This window comes from Mustelus asterias, chromosome 8 (assembly GCF_964213995.1).
Source record: "Mustelus asterias chromosome 8, sMusAst1.hap1.1, whole genome shotgun sequence".
NCBI classification, from domain to species: domain Eukaryota; kingdom Metazoa; phylum Chordata; class Chondrichthyes; order Carcharhiniformes; family Triakidae; genus Mustelus; species Mustelus asterias.
Genome location: NC_135808.1, coordinates 48,907,122 through 48,920,787, shown reverse-complemented (window position 1 = coordinate 48,920,787; position 13,666 = coordinate 48,907,122). Strand labels below are relative to the sequence as shown.

Below are 13,666 nucleotides of genomic sequence, written 5' to 3'. Positions count from 1 at the left end.
CATCAGTATGGTGAGAAACATTGGGCAATGTAGGAAAAGACTGGCTAATGGGCACCCTGATCTCAGAATAACATTAAAGACCCCCCCCCTCCCCCCAGCACCTGTCCGCTGGCATCGGGTCATTGCTGCATCCACCCATCGCACCCCTCCCGTGTGAAGAAACGGGGTTGAAGTTATGGGGTTGCTGATAGGCCCCAGCCACTTTAGAACCTGCCCTCTTTAGTCCCGACCTCCCATTGGCCCTGCCATGACCCTGACCACCTGGGGGTAACACTGGCCTTCGTGATCATTACAACTGGTTTCTGATTTTGGAAACTGTAATGACTTCAACGAGGTTCATGAGGTTGGCCTCTTGGAGTATGAGCTCCCTGATTGAGGTCATAAATGCCTACCCAACCAGGGAGCCTCTCCCGTATATAAAACTTGGGGTTTTGGGGTCTTACTGGCACTCCGGATTCTGATTGGGTGCCAGAAGCACTTTATGAATGAAATAGAGTTTGTAAATAAAACGAGTCTGGTGAAGGGACACCAGCCTCTGAGGAGTTATTTCAGAAACAAGTAGTGATTCTCACCAGAAAGAGAGCATGCGGGGGACCCGGAAGCAACGGCGTAAAACATTTAAATATGCTAATAGATAGTGGTCAGGCTCATGCTCTCGCTGTGCAAGAACCTGATGACATCATTGGCAGGAACGATCTCATTCAGAGATATCCCCAAATCCTCTGGCGAGAGAAAAATGTGATTTGCTTCTGCGGCAAACAGGGCTGGAAAATAGATCCACCGGGTATTGGGGGCGTGCGGGGGGTGCGGGAGGGCACGCGCACTGAATGTTGGGAAACTGTTACTCAGACCAGCTCTTTACCTCCGCAGCTTTTGAATACTGAAATGAAAATCTAAGGCCGCTACAATGAAATAAAAAGACTTGCACTGTATGGCTTTGCGTTACCAGTCTCCAAGTGACTCCCACAAATTAATACTATATAGTCACATATTGCAATGCAGGAAAACCCACAGCTAATTTCTGCAAAGTAACATCCCACAAACAGGAGATAATCTGCTTTCGAGATGTTGATTAGGAATAAATATTGATCTCAACACTGTGGAGAGCTCCCCTGCTCTTCTTCAAGATAGTACAACAGGATCATTTACATCCACCTAAACAAAAAATGTGGGGCCTCAGTTTAACATCTTATCCAAGAGATGGCACCTCTAACAGTGCAGCACTCCTTTGGTACTGCACTGGAATGGCAGCTTTAACTCTTGTGCTCAAATCCTGCACTGGGACTTCAACTTGAAACCTTGTGACTTGGAGGCAAGCGAGCTCCCAGCTGAGCCACGGCTGACATAAATATTTGTGTATTAGCGTTTCCAAATATTAAAAACTTTTAATTATTTTTAATACCAGGCGAATGAAACTGTCCCCCAGATTAATAATGTGTGATTTGCTGCTGTCTATCAGATAAGATCAAGTGTAGTATGGTCGGCAGCCCATGGTCGGCCGCACTTGGTTGAGGTCATTAGGTTGCACTGAGGCTTCGTATGTTTCATATGAAGCAATTTTTTTAAAGCGGCGTCTCGGCCTTTTGGCTAAGATGCGGGTGAGCTCAGGTCTTGGAGGAGGAGCCTCCCCCTTCTCCAATCAGCTTGGCTCGTGTGGATCGGGCCCAGGACAGGGTGATTTGGTCGCTCGCCCTGTCTTGTCGGCCTGGATCTGGGGTGTCTCGACTTGTTGAGACTCTGAATTGGATTTGATTTGAATTGGAAAAGTATTTTTAAAAATCAGATAAAGGTGATAGAGGAACATCTGGTGAAGGATCATCCCATTGTAGAGTCGAAGCTACAAGCAAATCTTTTAGAGCAATGGGCAGGGCTTGGCAGTGTGCGGCTACAGGATATTGGGTGCGACTCACCTGAACAGCAGTGTCAAGGCATTGAAGAAGGTGTGAAAGTTGTTGTGTCGGTTGATAGGGGTACTATCGTCCAAGCCAATGTTTCCAAAGAGCTGTGAGAATCCGCAAGAGATTGCCATCATTTGGTTAGTCAGTGCACAGAATACTGGCTCAAATTATTCACATTATTTTGCTCAGTGTAAACTCGAAAACCCACCTGCATCCCAATGATGGCGTATATGAAGAATAACATCGCGATCAAGAGGCAGACGTACGGAAGAGCCTGGGGAGGAGAACATTTGCTGATCACAAATGCCACAAAACATTCATCAGAAGATAAAATAAACTGAGGAAAGCCCAAACCTCTGTTTATTAATGACTTCTTACCCTGTGCATCAATATTTCAGGCAAATAGTTGTTTGCTTCTACACATCTCTGGTATTGCTGCAAAACAGATCTGCCGCCAAAGCTTTTTGTCTTGAACTCATCAGGATAGCGTGCAAGTGGACTCTGATTGGTGGAGGCGTTGCCATGGAGAATGCAGCATAGGACAATTAGCTGCCCAGCTTTGTTCAATTCAAAACAATTTGACTCCAATTGGTCAGAGGAATGAACCAGGCAGTCCACTAAGCTTTGATTAGTTGAAAAAGGGGCAAAGTGTGGACATCCTCTTTCCGTTTGCAAAGGGCAGGACCCTGTGTGTGTGAATATACGTGGCTCCTAACTCGTGGAGGTGAGTCTCTCCGTGAGCCCAACTGATAATCTTAAATTAGTTTTCAGTGTAATTTTCGGGATTGTTTTATAAATGTTGTCGAATTGCAGAATCCCACACTGTGGGGGTGATTTTCCGGCCCCTCTGCACCTGATACTGATCGCCCCAATCCTGGAAAATAGCATGCGGGGCCACAAAACGGGTTCCGCACCTGGGGCCAAATGGTTTGCAATCATCTCAGGGACAGGGCCAGGGCCGGGCCGGGCGGTGCGGGGCGGGGCCGGGCAGGGTCCGGGCCGGGGCAGGGACAGGGCCAGGGCCGGTGACGGGCAGGGGCGGTGACAGCCAGGGCCGGGCAGGGGTGGGGCCAGGCCGGGCAGGGGCAGGGCCAGGGCCGGTGACGGGCAGGGGCGGTGACGGGCAGGGGCAGTGACGGGCAGGGGCAGTGACGGGCAGGGGCAGTGACGGGCAGGGCCGGGGCTGGGTCAGGGCGGGGCCAGGCAGGGCAGGGGCCAGGCAGGGCAGGGGCAGGGCGGGGCCGGGCAGGGGCCAGGGAGGGGCAGTGGAGGGGCGGGGCGCGGTCATGGAGGGGCGGGGCGAGGTCATGGAGGGGCCACAGGGAGGCGGGACTGCGGAAGGGCAGGGCCACGGAGTGGGGGTCATGGAGGAGGGGTCGTGGACGGGTGGGGTCTTGGAGGGCGGTGACGTCATGAAGGGGTGAGATGTGAAGAAGGGGCAAGTCAGGGCTCATGAAGGAAGATCCATTGGGAGGGCTCCAATGCGCTGGTGCCAGCGATCTGACTTGGGGTCGGGGTGGGGAAACATGCTGCCGATGGGAGGAGGTGGGGGTATCGATGTTTATGGGAGGAGGGATGGGTGGTCTCCCAGTGCACAGTAAGATTGGGAAGCCCTTCCAAAAGAGCTCCCAACTGCTTTGCAGCTGGGCTCACCAGCATGTTTAGGCTCCACCGCTCCCAGAACTGGAGTGAAATTCCCAATAAATAACTTGGTGTGGGATCGCTCCAGTTTTATCGAAGTTACGACACTTAATCATTTTTGGGAAAATCACGGTGTATGTTTTGAGTTTGCAAACACAGCCTGGTTGGTACAGTCAATACTTGCCTGTTGTAAATAGCTGAAGGACGTGGTGTGTGATACCATCCATCAATCATGCGAGCCTGATGCTGTAATAGGCGCATCAAAGCCATCCTGATCAGATCGTCACTTGCTGTATATCTTGTAAAACTCACGCACTCGCTCCAAAACCGGAAAATCCTGCCCACGGCCAACGGACCTTTGCATGGCCCCCCCGCCCCCCGCCCCCCCCTCCCCCCTCCCGCCCGCTACAATTCCCATGGCGAGCAGAACAGGAAAATTCACCTCACAGAGTCCAACATTAAATGGGATTCTGTTAAACAATCCTGAAAATTACACCGAAACCAATTTAAGATTATCAGTTGGGTTCAATGTGACTCTCACATGCAAAGCCACATATATTCACACACACACAGGGCTCTGCCCTTTGCAGACAGGAGGAGGATGTCTACACTTTGCGCCTTTTCCATCCAGTCTAAAGTTTAGGGAACAGCCATTCCGTGGTTCATTCCTCAAGGCCATGCCGTGAACAATCAGAGTCAAGTTGGTTTGAATTTGAACAAAACCGGGCAACTAACTGTTTCCTGCTGCATTCTGCATAGCGACACCTCGGCCAATCAGAGTCCACTAGCCCACCAATCAGCACTGTCTTCCCCTGCAGTATAAACTGTGATCCCTCCGTTACCACTTGGGAATTTCTTGCGAGCTACCCTGGTCAATGCAAAACAAACAGCTTAGACAGTCTGTTTCTATTTTTCAATCAGTGTACAACACAGGCTGTGAAATAGTAAAGCTTGCACAATATTAGAGGACATTTCTGAAATTTTCATGCCCAGAGAATGGGGCACTGTTGAAGCTGGGTGGAAGGACAGTATGTGATTGAAGCTGGGTTGCATAACTTCAAACAACCTGGTCTACCCTTGCAATGGGTTCTGGGAGTAGATCAGACTTCCAAGACATGTTGAATTAAGGCTGAGCCAAGAACTGGATGTGTGGAATGGGCTTTTCTCCTGTATCGATCTCAGGACCTTATTGCTGAATCTTTATGTCTTCTCATTGAGTACAAATGTTTGGATCTTTCTTGTACCTTAAAGGACTGCACAAAGGTCCAGAGGAGAATTCGAATGGTGTAGCCTTGACGCAGGAGCTTGATTAGCCTGGCCGCACGGAACAGCTTCAGGAAGTTCAGATTCACAAATTTTAACTGCAGAGAGATTCGAATGTTAGATCCCCATCTGTGTCACCGTAAAAATTACTGTCTACCATCAATTTGCTCCTTCATTGGATATTGAGGGACATTTCTATCTGGTTACTCTCTGCAATACCTTCTCACACCCTGGCAGTGCCACTAGCAGCACACAAGACACTCCTCAGAATCACTTGAAACAGCATCCATCAGTGCCCTGATACACTACTATCAATGCTCCAGTACCCTGTTAATGCTCCTTTACCGTGGAAATATCCCAATACCATCAGTGCCACCGTTCCCTGGACCCCAACAACCTCCCTCAACCCTGTTAGATGAACTTGCACATCTGAGTATTTCCTCTCAGTGACCCTCTATTCCATCAGTTCTCATAATAGCCCCAAAGTCCCCCAATACCATATCAGTTTCTTTATGTTGCACCCCATTCGCTCCCTCACTCCAATCCTGCCCTTTCGTACAATCCCACAATCAAATCCGGTCTTCTCCCTCATTCCCAATTGTGCTCTAAGTCTCACTCACAACTTAGATTCAGAACTTATATTCCCAATGCTGGGGGAGTCCAGAACTAGGGGTCATAGTTTGAAGATAAGGGGTAAATTGCTTAGGACTGAGGTGAGGAGAAATTTCTTCATCCAGAGAGCCGTGAATGTGTGGAATTCACTACCACAAAACGGTGTCTGATTTCAAGAAGAAATTAGATATAGCTCGAGGGACTAAAGGATTCTAGGGCAGCACGGTGGCATAGTGGTTAGCACTGCTGCCTCACAGCGGCCAGGGACCTGGGTTCAATTTCGACCTCGGGTAAGTGTGGGTGTGGAGTTTGCACATTCTCCTCGTGTCTGCGTGGGTTTCCTCCGGGTGCTCCAGTTTCCTTCCACAGTCCAAAGATGTGCAGGTTAGGTTGATTGGCAATACGAAATTGTCCCTCAGTGTTAGGAGGATTAGCAGGGTAAATACTTGGAGTTATGGGGATAGGGCCTGAGTGGGATTGTTGTCAGCGTGGGCTCGATGGGCCGAATGGCCTCTTTCTGCACTGCAGGGATTCTATGAGTCTAAAGGGATATGATTGGTGGGGGGGATAAGGATATTGAATTTGATGATCAGCCATGACCAAAATGAATGGTGCAGCAAGCTCGAAGGGCCGAATGGCCTATTCCTGCTTCTATTTTCCATGTTTCTAGAAACTCTGCCCTCTCTATCCCAAAACTTTCCCCTCTCTTTCTCAACCCTGTCCTCACTCTCTCCCAATCCTGTCATTTCTCTCCCTCACACATTTCCTTACTCAAATCCTGTCCTCTCACTTCATTTCTCCCTCTCGTTCATAATCCTATCCTCTATTTCCCTCTCTCACATTCCCTCACTCAAATCGTGCCCCCTCTCTCACTCTCTCCCTCTCAATTATGCCCTCTCGTGCTCTCTCCCTATGATCACACACACACACACACTCCCAGTCGTGCTCACACACAGTCCCAACCAGAGAGTAGTGCTCTCTCTCTCAAACACACCCACTCAGTAGTGCTGACACACACACACACACATTCACTCTGTGGTGCTGTTTTTCTCTCTCTCTCACACACACACTTCCAGTAGACAGTGTGCGCGCGCGCAAACGCACGCCCAGCAGTGCTCCCTATCACACACACACACTCCCAGCAGTGCTCTCTCTCTCACACACACACACTCCCAGCAGTGCTCTCTCTCTCACACACACACACTCCCAGCAGTGCTCTCTCTCTCTCACACACACTCCCAGCAGTGCTCTCTCTCCCTCTCTCTCTCACACACACACTCCCAGCAGTGCTCTCTCTCCCTCTCTCTCTCACACACACACTCCCAGCAGTGCTCTCTCTCTCTCTCACACACACACTCCCAGCAGTGCTCTCTCTCTCTCTCACACACACACTCCCAGCAGTGCTCTCTCTCCCTCTCTCTCACACACACACACTCCCAGCAGTGCTCTCTCTCCCTCTCTCTCTCACACACACACTCCCAGCAGTGCTCTCTCTCTCTCTCACACACACACTCCCAGCAGTGCTCTCTCTCTCTCTCACACACACACTCCCAGCAGTGCTCTCTCTCTCTCACACACACACTCCCAGCAGTGCTCTCGCTCACACACACACTCCCAGCAGTGCTCTCTCTCTCTCACACACACACACTCCCAGCAGTGCTCTCGCTCACACACACACTCCCAGCAGTGCTCTCTCTCTCTCACACACACACACTCCCAGCAGTGCTCTCTCTCACACACACACACTCCCAGCAGTGCTCTCTCTCTCTCACACACACACTCCCAGCAGTGCTCTCTCTCACACACACACTCCCAGCAGTGCTCTCTCTCTCACACACACACACTCCCAGCAGTGCTCTCTCTCTCTCACACACACACTCCCAGCAGTGCTCTCTCTCTCACACACACACACTCCCAGCAGTGCTCTCTCTCTCTCTCACACACACACACTCCCAGCAGTGCTCTCTCTCTCTCACACACTCCCAGCAGTGCTCTCTCTCTCTCACACACACACACTCCCAGCAGTGCTCTCTCTCTCTCTCACACACACACTCCCAGCAGTGCTCTCTCTCTCTCACACACACACTTCCAGCAGTGCTCTCTCTCACACACACACACTCCCAGCAGTGCTCTCTCTCTCTCTCTCTCACACACACACACTCCCAGCAGTGCTCTCTCTCTCACACACACACTCCCAGCAGTGCTCTCTCTCTCTCACACACACACTCCCAGCAGTGCTCTCTCTCTCTCACACACACACTCCCAGCAGTGCTCTCTCTCTCACACACACACTCCCAGCAGTGCTCTCTCTCTCACACACACACACTCCCAGCAGTGCTCTCTCTCTCTCACACACACAGTCCCAGCAGTGCTCTCTCTCACACACACACTCCCAGCAGTGCTCTCTCTCTCACACACACACACTCCCAGCAGTGCTCTCTCTCTCTCACACACACACTCCCAGCAGTGCTCTCTCTCTCACACACACACACACTCCCAGCAGTGCTCTCTCTCTCTCTCTCACACACACACTCCCAGCAGTGCTCTCTCTCTCTCTCTCTCACACACACTCCCAGCAGTGCTCTCTCTCTCTCACACACACACTCCCAGCAGTGCTCTCTCTCTCTCTCTCACACACACACTCCCAGCAGTGCTCTCTCTCTCACACACACACACTCCCAGCAGTGCTCTCTCTCTCACACACACACTCCCAGCAGTGCTCTGTCTCTCTCTCTCTCTCACACACACACTCCCAGCAGTGCTCTCTCTCTCACACACACACACTCCCAGCAGTGCTCTCTCTCTCACACACACACTCCCAGCAGTGCTCTCTCTCTCACACACACACACACACACTCCCAGCAGTGCTCTCTCTCTCTCTCACACACACACACTCCCAGCAGTGCTCTCTATCTCTCTCTCACACACACACACACTCACAGCAGTGCTCTCTCTCTCTCACACACACACTCCCAGCAGTGCTCTCTCTCTCTCTCACACACACACTCCCAGCAGTGCTCTCTCTCTCACACACACACTCCCAGCAGTGCTCTCTCTCTCACACACACACACTCCCAGCAGTGCTCTCTCTCTCACACACACACACTCCCAGCAGTGCTCTCTCTCTCTCACACACACACTCCCAGCAGTGCTCTCTCTCTCTCACACACACACTCCCAGCAGTGCTCTCTCTCTCTCTCTCTCACACACACACTCCCAGCAGTGCTCTCTCTCTCACACACACACACTCCCAGCAGTGCTCTCTCTCTCTCTCTCACACACTCCCAGCAGTGCTCTCTCTCTCACACACACACACTCCCAACAGTGCTCTCTCTCTCTCTCTCACACACACACTCCCAGCAGTGCTCTCTCTCTCACACACACACACTCCCAGCAGTGCTCTCTCTCTCTCACACACACACTCCCAGCAGTGCTCTCTCCCTCTCACACACACACACTCCCAGCAGTGCTCTCTCTCTCTCACACACACACACTCCCAGCAGTGCTCTCTCTCACACACACACTCCCAGCAGTGCTCTCTCTCTCTCACACACACGCTCCCAGCAGTGCTCTCTCTCTCTCACACACACACTCCCAGCAGTGCTCTCTCTCTCTCTCACACACACACTCCCAGCAGTGCTCTCTCTCTCACACACACACACTCCCAGCAGTGCTCTCTCTCTCTCTCTCACACACACACTCCCAGCAGTGCTCTCTCTCTCACACACACACACTCCCAGCAGTGCTCTCTCTCTCACACACACACTCCCAGCAGTGCTCTCTCTCTCACACACACACACACACACACTCCCAGCAGTGCTCTCTCTCTCTCTCACACACACACACTCCCAGCAGTGCTCTCTCTCTCTCTCTCACACACACACTCACAGCAGTGCTCTCTCTCTCTCACACACACACTCCCAGCAGTGCTCTCTCTCTCTCTCACACACACACTCCCAGCAGTGCTCTCTCTCTCACACACACACTCCCAGCAGTGCTCTCTCTCTCACACACACACTCCCAGCAGTGCTCTCTCTCTCTCACACACACACTCCCAGCAGTGCTCTCTCTCTCTCTCTCACACACACACTCCCAGCAGTGCTCTCTCTCTCACACACACACACTCCCAGCAGTGCTCTCTCTCTCTCTCTCACACACTCCCAGCAGTGCTCTCTCTCTCACACACACACACTCCCAGCAGTGCTCTCTCTCTCTCTCTCACACACACACTCCCAGCAGTGCTCTCTCTCTCACACACACACACACTCCCAGCAGTGCTCTCTCTCTCTCACACACACACTCCCAGCAGTGCTCTCTCCCTCTCACACACACACACTCCCAGCAGTGCTCTCTCTCTCTCACACACACACACTCCCAGCAGTGCTCTCTCTCACACACACACTTCCAGCAGTGCTCTCTCTCTCTCACACACACACTCCCAGCAGTGCTCTCTCTCTCTCACACACACACTCCCAGCAGTGCTCTCTCTCTCTCTCTCACACACACACTCCCAGCAGTGCTCTCTCTCTCACACACACACACTCCCAGCAGTGCTCTCTCTCTCTCTCACACACTCCCAGCAGTGCTCTCTCTCTCACACACACACACTCCCAGCAGTGCTCTCTCTCTCACACACACACTCCCAGCAGTGCTCTCTCTCTCACACACACACACACTCCCAGCAGTGCTCTCTCTCTCTCACACACACACACTCCCAGCAGTGCTCTCTCTCTCTCTCTCTCACACACACACACACTCCCAGCAGTGCTCTCTCTCTCACACACACACACTCCCAGCAGTGCTCTCTCTCTCTCTCTCACACACACACACACTCCCAGCAGTGCTCTCTCTCTCTCTCACACACACACTCCCAGCAGTGCTCTCTCTCTCACACACACACTCCCAGCAGTGCTCTCTCTCTCACACACACACACTCCCAGCAGTGCTCTCTCTCTCACACACACACACTCCCAGCAGTGCTCTCTCTCTCACACACACACTCCCAGCAGTGCTCTCTCTCTCACACACACACACTCCCAGCAGTGCTCTCTCTCTCTCACACACACAGTCCCAGCAGTGCTCTCTCTCACACACACACTCCCAGCAGTGCTCTCTCTCTCTCACACACACACTCCCAGCAGTGCTCTCTCTCTCTCACACACACACTCCCAGCAGTGCTCTCTCTCTCACACACACACACACTCCCAGCAGTGCTCCCTCTCTCTCTCACACACACACACTCCCAGCAGTGCTCTCTCTCTCTCACACACACTCCCAGCAGTGCTCTCTCTCTCTCACACACACACTCCCAGCAGTGCTCTCTCTCTCTCTCTCTCTCACACACACACTCCCAGCAGTGCTCTCTCTCTCACACACACACACTCCCAGCAGTGCTCTCTCTCTCACACACACACTCCCAGCAGTGCTCTGTCTCTCTCTCTCTCTCACACACACACTCCCAGCAGTGCTCTCTCTCTCACACACACACACTCCCAGCAGTGCTCTCTCTCTCACACACACACTCCCAGCAGTGCTCTCTCTCTCACACACACACACACACACTCCCAGCAGTGCTCTCTCTCTCTCTCATACACACACACTCCCAGCAGTGCTCTCTCTCTCTCTCTCACACACACACACACTCACAGCAGTGCTCTCTCTCTCTCACACACACACTCCCAGCAGTGCTCTCTCTCTCTCTCACACACACACTCCCAGCAGTGCTCTCTCTCTCACACACACACTCCCAGCAGTGCTCTCTCTCTCACACACACACACTCCCAGCAGTGCTCTCTCTCTCACACACACACACTCCCAGCAGTGCTCTCTCTCTCTCACACACACACTCCCAGCAGTGCTCTCTCTCTCTCACACACACACTCCCAGCAGTGCTCTCTCTCTCTCTCTCTCACACACACACTCCCAGCAGTGCTCTCTCTCTCACACACACACACTCCCAGCAGTGCTCTCTCTCTCTCTCTCACACACTCCCAGCAGTGCTCTCTCTCTCACACACACACACTCCCAACAGTGCTCTCTCTCTCTCTCTCACACACACACTCCCAGCAGTGCTCTCTCTCTCACACACACACACTCCCAGCAGTGCTCTCTCTCTCTCACACACACACTCCCAGCAGTGCTCTCTCCCTCTCACACACACACACTCCCAGCAGTGCTCTCTCTCTCTCACACACACACACTCCCAGCAGTGCTCTCTCTCACACACACACTCCCAGCAGTGCTCTCTCTCTCTCACACACACACTCCCAGCAGTGCTCTCTCTCTCTCACACACACACTCCCAGCAGTGCTCTCTCTCTCTCTCACACACACACTCCCAGCAGTGCTCTCTCTCTCACACACACACACTCCCAGCAGTGCTCTCTCTCTCTCTCTCACACACACACACTCCCAGCAGTGCTCTCTCTCTCACACACACACACTCCCAGCAGTGCTCTCTCTCTCACACACACACTCCCAGCAGTGCTCTCTCTCTCACACACACACACACACTCCCAGCAGTGCTCTCTCTCTCTCTCACACACACACACTCCCAGCAGTGCTCTCTCTCTCTCTCTCTCTCACACACACACTCACAGCAGTGCTCTCTCTCTCTCACACACACACTCCCAGCAGTGCTCTCTCTCTCTCTCACACACACACTCCCAGCAGTGCTCTCTCTCTCACACACACACTCCCAGCAGTGCTCTCTCTCTCACACACACACTCCCAGCAGTGCTCTCTCTCTCTCTCTCACACACACATTCCCAGCAGTGCTCTCTCTCTCACACACACACACTCCCAGCAGTGCTCTCTCTCTCTCTCTCACACACTCCCAGCAGTGCTCTCTCTCTCACACACACACACTCCCAGCAGTGCTCTCTCTCTCTCTCTCACACACACACTCCCAGCAGTGCTCTCTCTCTCACACACACACACACTCCCAGCAGTGCTCTCTCTCTCTCACACACACACTCCCAGCAGTGCTCTCTCCCTCTCACACACACACACTCCCAGCAGTGCTCTCTCTCTCTCACACACACACACTCCCAGCAGTGCTCTCTCTCACACACACACACTCCCAGCAGTGCTCTCTCTCTCTCACACACACACTCCCAGCAGTGCTCTCTCTCTCTCACACACACACTCCCAGCAGTGCTCTCTCTCTCTCTCTCACACACACACTCCCAGCAGTGCTCTCTCTCTCACACACACACACTCCCAGCAGTGCTCTCTCTCTCTCACACACTCCCAGCAGTGCTCTCTCTCTCACACACACACACTCCCAGCAGTGCTCTCTCTCTCACACACACACTCCCAGCAGTGCTCTCTCTCTCACACACACACACACTCCCAGCAGTGCTCTCTCTCTCTCACACACACACACTCCCAGCAGTGCTCTCTCTCTCTCTCTCTCACACACACACACACTCCCAGCAGTGCTCTCTCTCTCACAGACACACACTCCCAGCAGTGCTCTCTCTCTCTCTCTCACACACACACACACTCCCAGCAGTGCTCTCTCTCTCTCTCACACACACACTCCCAGCAGTGCTCTCTCTCTCACACACACACTCCCAGCAGTGCTCTCTCTCTCACACACACACACTCCCAGCAGTGCTCTCTCTCTCACACACACACACTCCCAGCAGTGCTCTCTCTCTCTCACACACACACTCCCAGCAGTGCTCTCTCTCACACACACACTCCCAGCAGTGCTCTCTCTCTCTCTCTCACACACACACTCCCAGCAGTGCTCTCTCTCTCACACACACACACTCCCAGCAGTGCTCTCTCTCTCTCTCTCACACACTCCCAGCAGTGCTCTCTCTCTCACACACACACACTCCCAGCAGTGCTCTCTCTCTCTCTCTCTCACACACACACTCCCAGCAGTGCTCTCTCTCTCACACACACACACTCCCAGCAGTGCTCTCTCTCTCTCACACACACACTCCCAGCAGTGCTCTCTCCCTCTCACACACACACACTCCCAGCAGTGCTCTCTCTCTCACACACACACTCCCAGCAGTGCTCTCTCTCACACACACACTCCCAGCAGTGCTCTCTCTCACACACACACACACACTCCCAGCAGTGCTCTCTCTCTCACACACACACTCCCAGCAGTGCTCTCTCTCTCACACACACACACACACTCCCAGCAGTGCTCTCTCTCACACACACACTCCCAGCAGTGCTCTCTCTCACACACACACTCCCAGCAGTGCTCTCTCTCACACACACACACAC

At 52.8% G+C, this 13,666-nt stretch overlaps 1 protein-coding gene across 1 annotated transcript in view; it reads right to left on the bottom strand.

The window, feature by feature from the left end:
- LOC144497727 (putative voltage-dependent R-type calcium channel subunit alpha-1E) overlaps nt 1–13,666 on the bottom strand; it is a 319,684-nt gene that overhangs the window by 41,073 nt on the left and 264,945 nt on the right. Inside the window, exons 33-35 of the mRNA XM_078219167.1 lie at nt 4,784–4,900; nt 2,107–2,172; nt 1,911–2,002 (exon numbers count right to left, since the gene is read on the bottom strand). Of these exons, the coding sequence (XP_078075293.1) occupies nt 1,911–2,002; nt 2,107–2,172; nt 4,784–4,900 (275 nt within the window). The remainder of the gene's footprint in view (nt 1–1,910; nt 2,003–2,106; nt 2,173–4,783; nt 4,901–13,666) is intronic.